This window comes from Paroedura picta, chromosome 11 (assembly GCF_049243985.1).
Source record: "Paroedura picta isolate Pp20150507F chromosome 11, Ppicta_v3.0, whole genome shotgun sequence".
Classification (NCBI taxonomy): domain Eukaryota; kingdom Metazoa; phylum Chordata; class Lepidosauria; order Squamata; family Gekkonidae; genus Paroedura; species Paroedura picta.
This window is the reverse complement of record NC_135379.1, coordinates 15,708,895-15,724,584: the sequence shown is the minus strand read 5'-3', so window position 1 is coordinate 15,724,584 and position 15,690 is coordinate 15,708,895. Positions and strand designations below refer to the sequence as shown.

The 15,690-nt window shown below is 40.9% G+C and overlaps 1 protein-coding gene across 4 annotated transcripts in view; it reads left to right on the top strand.

The window, feature by feature from the left end:
• ARMC3 (armadillo repeat containing 3) overlaps nt 1–15,690 on the top strand; it is a 64,173-nt gene that overhangs the window by 23,423 nt on the left and 25,060 nt on the right. For all 4 annotated transcript variants that reach the window (XM_077303495.1, XM_077303494.1, XM_077303493.1 and 1 more), the window contains 4 exons: nt 1,332–1,526; nt 3,061–3,244; nt 8,243–8,395; nt 8,528–8,633. In XM_077303495.1, the coding sequence (XP_077159610.1) occupies nt 1,332–1,526; nt 3,061–3,244; nt 8,243–8,395; nt 8,528–8,633 (638 nt within the window). The remainder of the gene's footprint in view (nt 1–1,331; nt 1,527–3,060; nt 3,245–8,242; nt 8,396–8,527; nt 8,634–15,690) is intronic.

Below are 15,690 nucleotides of genomic sequence, written 5' to 3'. Positions count from 1 at the left end.
TCAGGGCCCTGATACAGTATTGTTTCTCATTCACGGAGGGCTAGAGATTTGGGCATCTTTTGCATTGGGTTGGAGCAGTTTACTGAAAGGTAAATCTCACTGGTTCCATTGGAATTTGGTTTCAATTAAATGTTATCTGGGTTGTAAAAAAAAATCCATTTGCATGTGTATAAAAAGACAATCTTCGAGACTAGAATGCATAAAGTCAATCATCTCTTCATTGTGTGGAAAAATGGTTTGACCCATGCAAAAGGGGACTATAAAAATGTCTGTCATTGTGGTGGGGTCAGAAATCCGCCCCCACCCCTCAATACTTGCATAACACACCATGATTTTACACATCTTTGTAACTCGAAGGAAAATGCTTTTGACAGCTCCTTTTCATGAAAGAAGGGGGGTTATTGTAATTGGTTACTCTCACATTCAGTGTTAATGTCACCATATGCTGGTTAGCAACAGAATAGTGCATTTTGTATAGGAGTTCTTTTATTAGACTAACAGCCTGATCCACAATCCAGTTAAGAGGAAATACTAGGGTTTAAGTCGATTTAGCGACATTTACTTCAATGGACCCAAATTGGCTTAACTCCAAACACTCCAGTTCAACTGCATTGTGGATCGGGCTGTAAGTGAATCAGCCTGGTAATGAATTCAATTCACAGCTCAATCTTTTCTAGGGCATCGGAGCATGTCTTTATTCTGAATCACATTTTGCTGTTTCCCTTCTTTTGCTAGCTGGCTGGCTTTGTTGTAAGGTATCTGGACAACTGCACCTGGTGCTTGCTCAGAATGATAAAGGAACTTGATCAGCAATGTGTGTAGACGGCTGTTTTAACTCACAACTTTTTAAATTTTTACCATTTTAATACTGCATAGTAGCCATTCTTTTGCGGGGGAGTTGTATGCTACAAAAGGTTGAAAGAGTTAGTAACACAGTTGTAACCTTAATCAATTTTTTTTAAGGGGAGAGGAAGGCAACTGGGCCCTGAAAGTGCAGTAAAGTGTGTAGATCTTTTCACATTTAGCTAAATTTATCAAAATTACATTGAATCGAACCGTTAAAAAAAACAAAACAATGTAGTCTGCCAACTTTCTTAGCTCCCTTATCATTTTCCTTTTCAGAAGCATTTTTAAATGTGACATTAATGTTACTCATTGAGAATACTTATTAAATTATATACAATTGCTGGATATTATTCTGTAGATAACTGTAGATATCAGCAGCAAAACAGCCGCCAACTTCAAAATAATAATATTTAACTGCATCTGCCTTCATGTGTGCCTGTTTTGCAAAACTGCTTTCCGATGGTTTGTTTGGCATTTTACTTCAGGATTTTCAGAGCCGCGCTGCAGTTCGTGAACTAAATGTGATTCCTCCTTTGTTGGACCTTCTGAAGTCGGACTACCCAATTATTCAGTTGCTAGCACTCAAAACCTTAGGTATAATCACCATCGATAGAGAAACCAGAGTGATGCTACGAGAAAACCAAGGACTAGATCACCTTTTCAAGATACTGGAAACTAAGGTAGCATTTCATTGCAATATATAGGCAACTAAGGGCCGATGTTTAAAAATGCTTATAAAACGTAGTCATTCTTACCGTCTTGCAAAATGTTTACGGAACATCCCTAGTTTATTCCTTCTGGCTTTGTGAAATATTGAGGCTGAGTGGTCCAAACCAAATATGATGTTCCCATTGAACAGATGGACAGTGTTACTTAACGTTTACTGGGAAAGCTATGATTTGGATCAGTCCATCTTTCCCCATCAAACCCTCAGGTGATCAGCACTCAGCATTGCCATAGTAGACAGCACTAACCATCTGCTCAACTGCATGTGCAGCCCCAGACAAGCAAACATGGAGACAGCTCAAGGCAGGCTTTTGGCATCTAACAGAGGAGAAGGAATCCTGGCAAATGCCATGTGATGTACGCTTTTTTAGTAATCAGGATGCTGGTGCTGGCACAAGACATAGGGGAGAATAATCTAAATGTTAGTTTCGAAGCAAAGTATAGTGGGCTGTAATTGGAATGAAACAACCCCCCTGTCTCTATTAGACAGCTTGATAAAATGTGCATCATGCTTGCTTGTCTCAAAGGGGAATTGTAAAGCAACATTCACTTTAAATTTGTTGGAAATTTTAAGATGCCAGTTTTTACAGAGTTAGCATTCAGAATCCTACTAGAGTTGGTGGAACACTTCCTCTTCTGTTTTTAATTGTCTCAAAGAGAACGATATCACACATTTTTAATAGGCATAAAGAACTTTCATATAGACTTATTGAGGCTATGAACATACTTAAAAAAAGAGATGACAAGTGGATGGCATCTTTTGTACCATTATATGCAGTCAAGTAAATACTGACTTGAAAGAGAAACTCATTTGAGGCAGATACTGTTATTAGTGAGTGAAAATGTCAAGTGATCTAAAGTTTATATTTCTCGTTTTAAATCTACGTAATGGCTCTATGCGTAGTGTTGTATACGATTTACGCAGCAACAATTTAATACTCTTGTTCAGGGGTAGTCAAACTGTGGCCCTCCAGATGTCCATGGACTACAATTCCCAGGAGCCCCTGCCAGCGAATGCTGGCAGGGGCTTCTGGGAATTGTAGTTCATGGATATCTGGAGGGCCGCAGTTTGACTACCCCTGCTCTTGTTCATCCATTTGAATGTATAACTTTTTGTGTGAGACTATGCCTTACTCAGTTTTTGCGTTTACATTTGCATTTTAGTTTTTGTGAAAAGTAATATTAAAAAAAAAATAGAAATAGCCATTTTGCATATAGAAAAATGTCCCTGAAGGTTAGAGCGGTTTCTCAGCGGAACAGGCTTCCTCGGGAGGTGGTGGAAATTTTTAAACAGAGGCTGGAGAGCCATCTGACCAGAAAGGCTGATTCTGTGAAGGTTTAAGGGGGTGGCAGGTTACAGTGGATGAGCGATAATGTGGTGAGTGTCCAGCATAGTGCAGGGGGTTGGACTAGATGACCCATGAGGTCCCTTCCAACTCTATGATTCTGTGAAAGCCCTTCCTCATCCTTGTTTATTGACTGTTTAAGGAATTCAACGATCTACATGTGGAAGCCCTTGGAGTGGTGGCCAACTGTCTCGAGGACGTGGATACTGTGCAATTGATTCAGGAGACGGGAGGTCTCAGAAAACTGCTTGCTTTCACTGAAGTTTCCACACTCACAGATTTCCAGAAGAATGCAGCAAAAGCCATTGCTAAATCAGCTTACGATCGTAGGTCACTTCTGAAATTCATATTGCATTTCTTAAGAAACGTCTTTAGGGTATCTTTGTGGCAACTCAGAAGTTCCTTGTCATGGTTAGGGTCTAACTGCCGATGATGACCGAATGCAGTTTGAAGTGTAAGTCTTTATCATTTGGGTTGAAGCCTATTTAGGCTAGGAGACATGTCTCTTGGCTCCTGCATTTCAGACCTATGTGGCTGATTCCTCAGGAGTTCCATATTTATATCAGGGGTGGCCAAACGGTGACTCTGCAGATGTCCATGGACTACAGTTCTGTGCTGGCAGGGTCTTGTGGGAATTGCAGTTTGGCCACCCCTGAACTATATACAGGAGCTACCATCAGAAATATACCCCAATCACACTGTGGTGTTATTTGTTTTTTGCAGGATACATTTTATTTATTTATTATTTGGATTTATTTCCCGCCACTATCAGAAACTGTCTCGCAGCGGGTGCCAATCATAAAACGTAAAACCATATAAAAACCCACGAGTTCAAAATCCACACAGCACTTAGATTTTCCTTGCTCTGGCCTCAACCAGAACCTAAGGTTATAATGTTATGAGCATTGACTCAGAAGTAAGTTGAAATGGGGCTCAAGCATGCATTGGATTGCAGCCTTAATCTTGAATCCATCCTTTGTGCCGTGACCAGATCTTTTTTTCTGTCCTTTGCAGAAACTGTTGTATTATCTTGAAATACAACCCTGTGGTCAAGGCTGCTGAGATCCATCACAGACACTGGTCAAAGATCCCCCTCTGGGCTTGCTCTTGTCAAGCGAGGGAAAAATGTGCGTGCAGACAGAGAAAAGTGGAACAAGTCGAAGAGTTGGTTCTCATAAGCCGCTTTTCTCTACCAGAAGGAGTCTCAAAGTGGCTTACAATACCTTTCCCTTTCCTCTTCCCACAACAGACTCCCTGTGAGGTAGGTGAGGCTGAGAGAGCCCTGATATTACTGCTCAGTCAGAACAGCTTTATCAGTGCTGTGGTGAGCCCAAGGTCACCCAGCTGGCTGGAGAATCAAGCCTGGCTCACCAGATTAGAAGTCTGCACTCCTAACCACTACACCAAGCTGGCCCTTGGTGTAAATCAGAGCTCAGTAGGATCTATATCAGGGGTAGTCAAACTGGGGGCCTCCAGGTGTCTATGGACTACAGCATTCGCTGGCAGGGGCTCATGGGAATTGTAGTCCATGGACATCTGGAGGGCCGCAGTTTGACTACCCCTGCTCTATATGTTCATTATGTACTTTCACAATGGCAAATGAGAGAATGAATGAGGGACTGTCAAGGGCAGAGCAGAAAAAACCCTTCTAGAAATCAAAAATCTCCCAACCTTTTGCTTCACTGCAAAACACACAAAGTGATCTTTTGCTGCAGAATTACTGTTTTCTGCCTGCCCCCTTGGGCTCCAGGACAACCCAAGCCCTGGGAAATTTGCACACCAGCTCTCCCTGCCCCAGTCTTGACAGCTCTGCCTGCAGTTGTGGACTTTGCTAAGTAGTTGCCCATCCAACCATTGGTGAAGCACAGCATGTCAGTAAGAAATATCTCTCAGAAACTATTGGAAACTCAAACCTTTATCTTGTGTGTTTCTCTTTTATTTGAGCCACTGTGATCTCAGGTTTTCCCCCAGCAAGTATTTTCATTTCCAGGGATTCATTCAAAGAACAATAATGGGGTTAACTTTTCATGGCCTAAGGCTTTGCCATGTTAGATCTCAGGCTGCTCAGAGGCAGATTTTTTTTTCTTGCAAAGATTTAGCAGCCTTTAAAATACTGCTTAGATTACACTCTCCAGTGGATTCACCACTTCATTTTTAAAAAAATGATTTTGCATTTATATTATTCCTTGTTTACACGAGTAATAGAATGGGCTACTTCTGTATCAGCTTCACCATGTAATTCTGAAGTACGCCCACTGGATAGGAGACCCGCCGCCTGTACTTGGCAAGACCACGCTGTTTAAATACATCTTGAAATTCCAACCATCTAGTGATTTGTCAAGTCACAGTCAAAGAACAGCGGTTAACATGTGACAAAATGTAATGATATAAAGAATAATGTGTTTCTTGTTGACCATAATAGGATTCTGAATCCCTCAAGGGGTTTTGGTAACATAAGCCGTGACAGAAATCTTACATTTTCTCCTTTCCTGCATCTATGGATTATTAGATATTTCTAACATCTTGAGAATTATTTTAATTTATGAATATATATATATAATCAGTTTCTACTAGGCTGAAAAGCTTATTTCATGCCATATCTTTAATTTTTTCGGAAATGTACTTACATTTTACAATTGACAGGACATCATACCCCATCTCACTTTTGTCAGTATAAAATGCAGTAGGAACTTTTAGTTTGTGCCTGTGGGCTGGTTTTCCCAGATCTTAAGATGGTCCTTTTTAGATAGTCGCTCTGGTAAATCCAGTTTGATCTATCAAATGTGAGAAAAACACCTTTAAAAAATGGCACCAAGGTTTTAATTGGTTCTCAGTGAGGGTTTTTTTAAATTGTTTGTTTTATTGTTTGATTCATATTCTTCTTGTTCTTACATTTCTCTTAAGATCTGCTTTATAACTTTTATATGCTTTAGAACCAGAGCTATCTGAATTATCTTCTCTTGTACAATCCTGCCCATCAATACAATAAGCTAAGGAAGCTCTTTTACTGACTGCACCCATCTTCTGGTGGGTAGGGTTTTCTCTGAGCATGAGGTGAAGTCCTTTTATGTAGCTGCCTTGCCAGGGTCACTTACAGCAGGGGTAGTCAATCTGTGGTCCTCCAGATGTCCGTGGACTACAATTCCCATGAGCCCCTGCCAGCATGGGAATTGTAGTCCACAAACATCTGGAGGAGCACAGGTTGACTACCCCTGACTTACAGTACTTTTTTTTGCCAGCCTCTGGGCCCCAGCATCTTATTTGCCAAGATTCTCCACTGATTGCATTATATATTTGTTGAAGCCTCACAAGGGGGCCTCTTCCATATTAAAATATTAATATGTCACCTTTCTTCTTGACAGTTAACGTTGATTAAGTGAGGAGTCAGTGGCGGGCAAAGTTTAATTGTTTCTCAATGTACATAGGATTGACTTTCGGAAGTTTTTAATAAATCCCTTGTAGCTCTAAAGCTGCAGTCTTAAACTTATGTATGTGAAAAATAAATACAATACATATTGCTAGGGCTTACTTCCAACTAAGCACATTTAGGATCAGGCTGTGAATTGCAGTGTTGATTTGTCATAAACTGTGTTGTAATTTCAAATTAGTTTGTTCTTTCCAGGTTTGACAAACACTGTTTCCCGTGTTTTTCTAGCAGAGCTGAGAAATGGTGATAGTTAATTATTTCCGTACATTGAAATGAAGAACGGCGTGCCTGCTGTTATTGTAACAGTCATCTGCACAGTGGGACTAGATTTTTTTTTTGCTTTAAATTACTCCTTTCAGCAGCTGCTGCAGGATTTATTCCTTTGGTATGCAGTGATATTAGCCATTTTTAAAATGTATTTTGCTTTTCCAGAAAAAGTAGCTCAGTTATTTTTCTCCCCCTCTTGGCTGAGTTGTTGACAGTAAGGTTTCTGTTTTTTCTGGCTAGATCCCACACCATTCCTGTAACATTCAAATGTTGAGTGAGCAGGTCTTGTTGGAAGATCCCAAATCAATGTCCTTAGTCTTCTGGAGAGTGTTCTGATATCAGAACTTCCAATGCGATTCCAGTATTGAGAGATGTGTAGTTTGCTCTTATCCATATTGACTCAGACAGCTTGGTGTAGTGGTTAAGACTTCTAATCTGGCGAGCCGGGTTTGATTCTGCATTCCCCACATGCAGCCAGTTGGGTGACCTTGGGTTCTCCACAGTACTGATAAAGCTGTTCTGACCGAGCAGTAATATCAGGGTTCTCTCAGCCTCACCCACCCCACAGGGTGTCTGTTGTGGGGAGAGGAAAGGGGAGGCGACTGTAAGCTGCTTTGAGCCTCCTTCAGGTAGGGAAAAGCGGCATATAAGAACCAACTCTTCTCAATGGGAGCCAGTTCTCTGTACAACACTATGATCATTTGAACCAATGTCATTTGATGTGCCTTTACTAGAAAACAAAATGCAATTCAGCCAGGCTTTCATTTTTGTTCTTTTAACAATTAAAGCAAATGTTAGTTTTCTCTATTTCCAGTGCCCGAGCTCCTTGGGAGAGGGGTGGAACGTAAGAGTGAGGAATGTCATGGAGGACAAAATGCATGGTCCCTTATTAGCCTGTCCCTGCTAACAGCGAGTCATGTAACTTGGGTTGATAAAATACTGTATTTGATTCTTGGAGGTGTGGGAGAGAGTTGGGCCCTAAGGGAGCGGGGTTCTGCGGTGGCTCTCGCCAGCCCTGTACAAGGGATGGAAGTCAGTCTGCACTACTTCCTCGTTTTTTCATTTTCATCTGAACACCCATCTGGAAGAAGCATCGGGCACATTTTTTATCTTGCCACTCACCATAGCTAGCCTGAGCATTAATTTGATTTGTACAGCAACTGTCAAGTACATAGCATCTTTGCTGGAAAAGTGACCTTTTAATTTTCATGTACACGGCTCCGATTAGCACTAATTGAGGAAAGGCATTATGTCCTAGTGAGGATAGATTGAGGAAGCAAGGGGGAGGCATGTGCATCCCTGATTCTCCATGAATTAAGCACTTTTTTTAAAAAAAAAGGGAGACATAATCTGTAATATTGTTAGTTCCCTTTTGCATAAAGCTGGTAATTAGAATGCCATCCTTTTGACCTGCTCCAAAGGCTTGCATATTTGTGCAGTTTTCGTTAAGCTTGATTTGGATTTTGCACACAACGCTAGTGCAAGTTGTGTCTTTTACCCTGCATTGGACAAAACCAAAACAACAACAATCATCATCATCATTTCTGTGGAAACGTGACATTTTACTTTCTCTCTAACTTGTTTGCCATATTTATTTGGTATTGATGACTGTTGTTTTAATTTAATGCAGCTGAAAATAGAAAAATCCTGCACGAAGAAGAAGTCGAAAAGTGTCTCGTAGCTCTTTTGGGAACAGACAACGAAGGAACTAAAATAGCTGCTGCTCAAGCAATCTCGGCTATGTGTGAGAATTTAGCTAGCAAACAAGTCACCGGAACTCTCGGTAAGTCAGTTATGGAGGAGAATAGGAGCCATGATCTGTAAGCAGTGTTATGTTCTGTTTACCGGCCTGCAGTTTTAATCTTAGCTAATTTGAAACTGCATATGTGCAATTATTTCTTTTGCTCCCCCAAAGGAATTCCCCAGCTAGTTCAGTTGCTAAGCAGCGACAATGAAGAGGTAAAAGAAGCTGCCGCTACAGCTCTAGTTAATCTGACAACAGCCCATCTTGGCAATGCAAGGTGAGTGCAAGATGAATGGAGGTTCTTGGAGGCAGTAGACCTCTGAATCCCAGCATCAGAAGGCAATATCAGGGGAAGGCCTTGGCCTTTATGCCTTGTTGTGGGCTCTTGGGAGAAACTGATTGACCACTGTGAGTCAGCATGCAGAACTAGATGGCCCACTGGTCTGAGCCAGCAGGGCTTTTCTTATGTTCTTGGAATTGTTGGACACCTTTTTCACTTGTGGGTACTTTCCAAGTGTTCTGGCTCATTACACGCTTGCTTCTCTTCGCTTCAGCTCACACAAAGTGTCTGCATCCCAACATCATTTCCTCCCAATAGGAAAGGGATGAGTGATTTTTGCTGATTCTCCCTTATTTTGGGGGACTCAGACCATTTACGCACTGGAGGCGTCACACCGGACTGCAGGCTAGAGTTTGAGTCAGGGCAGGTTGCCCTGTTTCTTCCTGTTCCCCCACAAGGAAACATTTGGCCCAGTGCACCTCATCTGCCCATATTTGTGCTCCAGCATGGGAACCAGCGCAGCAAAGTTCCCAGTGTAGAAATGATTTCAGTGGGCTGCAGTGGGGAAGGCTAGAGTATTACATTTTGCTGATTGTTTTCCCTTATCATGAATATCTGAAGCCATGAAGATACTAGCAGGGGACGGCAGGACCAACCTGAGCCATAGATTTCTTCACAAGTTGATAAAAAAACTCATGTTTTTTTTTTTAAACATAGTTAATTTCATGTCGGGAATTGATTGGAACTCTTGATTTAGGTATCGGACCTTTATTTAATTTAAGGATTTTTACCCTGCATTCTTAGCCAGAGAGCTATGCGACAGCTACAAATATAGTATGATGAAATGTATTAAAATAATAATTTAAACCCTCCCCCAAAACACAACTAACAGATCCATAAGAGTTACAATTTTCAAAGCAGTGGAAAACAAAAGAACAACAAAATAGGAAAAAACTTCCAGTGGCCGTTTCAGTCTTTAAAATGACATTCTTCCCCAGCCATTCTGAGCCCCTTGACTTCTATAGCCTTGTGACCCTTCTTAAGATTGCGCTATTAATTACACACTAAAAGCTGCACAAAAATAATAAGGAAGCATAAATAGCAATTACTTGTTTAGCTGTGGGGGTATTGAGCATTTGTATGGCTATGAAAGTTTGTCGAGACAAATGGTAAGCATACGTATGCGCATGTGTCCTTTTTTAATACCATTTATTTCCCCTGGCATCCTGGCTATAAGAACTGATCTTCCGCATTCAGAGATGAAACCACACGCGATATACATGAATAAATGAGCAAGGTGGTTCAAATATTAAAGGACATAAAGCAATGACATTTGCAAAAAGTTTCATGAAGTATCTCAAATGATAAATAAAACCTGGGGAAAGATTGCTTCATAGATATTCCATGAGGAGAAAGAGATGTAATTCATCAGATCCATTTTATGTCACAAAATTATTCACTCGGCTCTAATAGCCACTGACATTAATTTAACATTACCAGATGAAACACCATTTATCATGTGTAGACATTGTTCTGCCTGCCATTCTTTCCCTGGAAAGAATATAGTGGATATTGACTCGGATACTCCTTTCTTGTGGCTCTTCAGTTAATGTCAATTGTAGCTAGGCTCACACATAAAAAACTAGCTATTGGCCTCTGGGGCCCAGCCCTGCTTGAATTGCTTTGCTCCACTCCGCTCTGCACTCAAGGATGAAAGCAATGTAAAATTCATTGCAGGTTTTCCCCATACAATCTAACTCTCAAGGGAGCATAGTTGCTTTTTAGGGCCCCTTTCTGCAACGCAAGTCGGAGGAAGGTGGTGAATTTGGTCCTGGGTTCCCGTGACCCTTGAACTTTGGACCGAGTCTTGAGGTCCTGAATATATTCACCTTGAGTTGTAGGAAGTTATCATTCTCGTGGTGCAGCCTTATGGAGTTTTTTTGGGGGGAAAGCAAGACAAGTCCTGTATGGAATTTTCAGCTGATCTGAGCAAAAGCAAATAAGGGTGTGTGTGGTAAATATGCAGGTCCCATGTGTCCTTTGCACTCTGAACTATAGGTACCGAGTATCATGATCCTGGGGGAACGTTTCATCGGGCATTTCCCCAATCGCTTCTGTGGGTGGATGTGGGATAGAACTCCCCTCCCCCAGCTGGTTCTTTGAATCTGCAAGACTGTCTGGATTATTTTTCCTCCTCGGCCTGCTGCTCAGGTGCATTTTTGGAATGAAAGGAGAAGGTGGGGGTGGGAAATCCTTATCCCTGTCTCACAGAGCCATTCAAGCTGCCTTTGAGAAGAGAGTTATGGGCTGACCTAGAGCCGCCAGGAGAAGAAGGAGAAGAAGAGTTGGTTCTTATATGCCGCTTTTCTCTACCCAAAGGAGACTCAAAGTGGCTTACAGTCGCCTTCCCATTCCTTTCCCCACAACAGACACCCTGTGAGGTGGGTGAGGCTGAGAGAGCCCTGATATTACTGCTCGGTTAGAACAGCTCCCCCTTCAGGGAATATGCTGAACATTTGTAGATGGTGGCAGAAACTGCTAAAGCATCATGTTGTATCCAGGAGTCATGGCTGCCTTTGTAATGCCTTATGCATGTAAGCTCAAGGGATCCAGATCACATGCACTTCAGGGTGAGTCCACATGAAAAGAAAGCCATTTTGTCCCTGTACTCAGCACAATTTGAACATGCCCAAATTTCTGAAACACCTCCACATTCTACTATATAGGCTGAAGGTTAACATGAGTTAACCTTATCATGCAACTGTTAGAAAACACATATAGTAATATCAGATTTGTTGAGGCCAGGAATGCAATCCTAAGTATATTTTCCTGGGAGTAAGCCCCACTGGATGAAATGGAACTTACTTCTGAGAAGAACTGCTTAGGGTTGTTTCCTTAACTGGCGTCTTATAGGTAGTGAATATCGTGAGGCTGCTATTAACTAAATGCTGCTAAATTGCTACTTATGTTTTTATTATGTTTTATGCTATTAATGTTGATGTTTATTGTTTATTTAATTCCCTGTTAATTCTTAACATATTATGTTAAGAATTATGTACATCAGCCTGAGCCATTTGGGAGGGCAGTATAGGAATGGAATAAACATGTATTTCTTCATGGAATATTTTATCATGTTTTATGTGGAACCAGCCCTGCTCTTGAATAATAAGAGCTGGACGATAGCTTTATAATTGTTCGGATCTGCAGCTAAAATGACATGTGGGGTTTTCTATTCCTGACAGGGCACATTCAGATTATAATAACTTTATTATAAACGTGTTAGATCTCTTTTTCAGTAGATTCGGTATTCTTAATGGCAAACCATAAAGCCACCAAAAAAACGATACATCTATTTATGACAAGAACATATCATAGCTAACTTAATTGAGGAAGACTGATTATTTTTTTTTATCACAAACCATTTTGATGAGTCACCAACCTACTTGACTGCAATATGTGATCTGATCAGAAGTATACATACACACACCCTAGTCAGAGCAATACATTTTTATACAACAGGCTTAAATGGTCTGAAAGGTGCTTCTTTTTTCAGTGTATCAAGCATATAATGGGATATAAACAGCATATATGGCATTTCAGTATGTGTCCTTAAAAAAAAAAAACTACTTACATCAATAATCTAGTTTGAAAATGCCCCTTTCTGACCTACTGCATAGGGATGTAAGATTCAGGACAGGCAAAAAGAAATATTACTTCACAGAATACATAATTCTTTGGGGAATTCACTGCTAATGGATGTAGTGTTAATTGGTAGTGTTTTGTTGTTGTTTTTGCCATCCCATTGCAGTTGACATGGCAACCCCTCATGGTTTTTAAGGTAAAAGACAAACAGAAGGTGTCTTTCCATTGCTTGTCTCTGCATAGCAACCGTGGACCCTCCTTGATGGTATCCCATCCAGGTTCTCACCAGGTCTGATCCTACTTTGACTGAGATGTGATGAGATCTGGCTAACCTGGCCTGTACAGATCACACATTTAGATGGGTTCAAAAAGAAACTATGCAAATTCATGGAAGTCAAGACCATATCAATAGCTGACATAAGTAAATGGAGCCTCTGTATTCAGAGTCAGCATGCCTCTGAATATAAATTGATGCTTCATTTACAACACGATTGGCACCCCTCTAGTCCTGTCTAGCTGTTAACATTTTTGGTGATCCAACTACATGTCAGGGATATTGCCAGAATCCAAAACAAAAAGGAGAAAATATCCTGACCCAAATCAAAGTCAAGAACCCAGAAAGGTCCAGATAGGGCGAATGAATTTAAGGCTATGTAGATTAGAAGAAAACATTTAAAATTAAGTTCTAATATTTATTAAAATTAAAAACCCAAGGCTTATCGCATAACCTCAATAAAATATGGCCATGCATGCATACCAATGCCTCCACTGACCAGCTGTGTTTCGGCATTACTACCTTTATGGTCAGTCAAGAAATAAAAATAGTATACATAAAATACAAAGATTGTTATATACAGAGTTAGCTCCTATACATAAAATGATATTATATACTCAGGACACTATGACCTTAGTCAATTCTGTGGGCCAGAAGGCCAGATAAGAGAAACTGAGGTCTCTAATGTTGCAGGCCCCGGTCAAGGTAAGCACTTTCAGTGTTCAGTAAGTGTCATGTAGGAGCCAATTTTTATTCAAAGTATGCTTGGCAATTGCCTAGATGGGAGAACTGTGTGCAAGATACTGAGATCCACGGTGGAAGAAAGCCTGTGTATAATATGATAAAGCTGCTACATACAGACAAGATTTCTTTGAAGAATGTTGGACCAGGCTTATAACCCACAAAACAGAGAGCAGACTCTCCCCCCCCCCAAAAAAAAAACAAGGGGGAATAGCAGGCATGCCGCAGTGAGGCTCAGTGCTATATTCCAAGCTTGGCTGACAATCTGTCTCTAAGGAGATTCTTTAACTCCTGCAGAGCATGGACCTGACTCTTTAACAGTCTCAACTCTGTGTTGGTTTATTCCCCATCAATCCAATTACAAAATAATCAAAGCTATACCTGGCCTTCAGGATAATTTTCCAGCTTACTAGTTTAATAGGCCAGTCACAATGTGTCCCAGGCAGGTATTAATTTACGGCAGCACTGCCATCTATTGGTCATTGTTGCGCTCTCTCTTGCTGATGGTTTATGGGGAGGCAGCGGTCAGTTGTTACCCTTCATAAACTCAGAAAATATGTTTGCGTCAAACAAGCAGCTAAACTTAAAATGAGGACAGCAATGGCGTCATTAGTACTATGTATATTTTAACAAGCTCAAAAACTGTGTTTGCAGTTAGTTTAGGTATGGTTCGCGATGGGAAGTGGTTAGTGTTAGAGGGAGCATTAGGGCTAGGGAAGAATTAGAATCATGGTTAGGAAAGGCCATGAGATGTTCATATAGGGTTTTTTAAAAACATTATTATAAATGTAAAAAATGTGAAAGAAATTACAGATTCATATTCAGTTTAATTTTAGGGTTAGATGTATTTTCTTGCATTATTTTGAATGTAAAAATATGAATTAGGGATCCTCATTTGGGTTAATTTTAGGGTTGGGGTTTTCTCATATATGGTTAGGGTTGGGGTGTTGTGCATCTTAGAAGTAGGGTTAAGGCTAGGGAAGGGTTAGGGTTACATTTAGGGGTTATGGTCAAAGTTAAGTTATTGGTATTGATCCATAAGACCAGGGGTAGTCAACCTGTGGTCCTCCAGATGTTCATGGACTACAATTCCCATGAGCCATGGGAATCGTAGTCCATGAACATCTGGAGGACCACAGGTTGACTACCCCTGCATAAGACCATCTACGATCTGGATCCTGCGTATCTGAGAGACCGGCTTCCTATACCCTCCCAAAGAACACTCCATTTGAATACCAATCAGTTGGTGGTCCCTGGCCCCGAGGATGTACCTGGTAGAATGAGCTCCCAGAGCAAATCAGGGCATTGCCGGAGTTAGCACAATTCCACAGGGCCTGTAAGACAGAGCTTTTCAGTCTTACAGTGGATGAGTGATAGGGTTGTGAGTGTCCTGCATAGTGCAGGGGGTTGGACTAGATGATCCAGGGTATCCCTTCCAATTCCGTAATTCTATGATTCTATAACACTTTCTAGGAACAAAGATTTTTCATTTTTACAATTGCACTTCTTATGTCGTAACGTGTTCCTTAAAACCTCATAGTTTGCTTGGGTGTAAGGTAAAAGTAAAGGTATCCCCTGTGCAAGCACCGGGTTATGTCTGACCCTTAGGGTGACGCCCTCCAGCGTTTTCTTGGCAGACTCAATACGGGGTGGTTTGCCATTCCCTTCCCCAGTCATTACCGTTTACCCCCCAGCAAGCTGGGTACTCATTTTACCGACCACATTCAGTTTGCACATTGTATTCGATCAAATAAATAAAATAAAACCAAATAATTTTCTCTAAGCAAACTTCTCCAGAATTTAAGGGAGGTATTTAAAGGAAGCCACACACACATGCAGCTGTGCACACACACAAACTGTAAGTAACCTGGCTGAAGTGAATCACCAACTTCTAACTACCCTTAATAAATAGCAGGATTAAAATAGTAATTAACCTTCAGCCAAGCACTTAAAACTCTCCCTTACTGAGAAAATATCTCATCCTCCCACCAATTAACAATTAAATCGAGGAAAGCGAGCTAGCACTAACGCTAAAGCCACCAAACACAATAAGAACAACAAAATACACAATAAATTAGAATTACAAGTGAAACTGATAAGAACAGAACTTTAAATGAAGACGAAATCCCTGAGAATGACGCACAGCCTTCAAGCGTCTTGCGGCACAATGGCAGAACCAGAAACCAAACATCTTTCAGTGTGAGGCTGATTTGAGAAATAAAGACCTCTGTGCAAGTGCTGAAAGCTTTTTACTGCTAACATTTCTTGAAACCGTCTGCTGATAGCAACAGACAAGGGATTGTTTGGAATTCCATATATGTCCAAGGAAGAAAACGATAGCACGAACATTCACAAGCTGTTTTTGAGCAGGCGTCTGTACGATTGTTCGATTTCTTC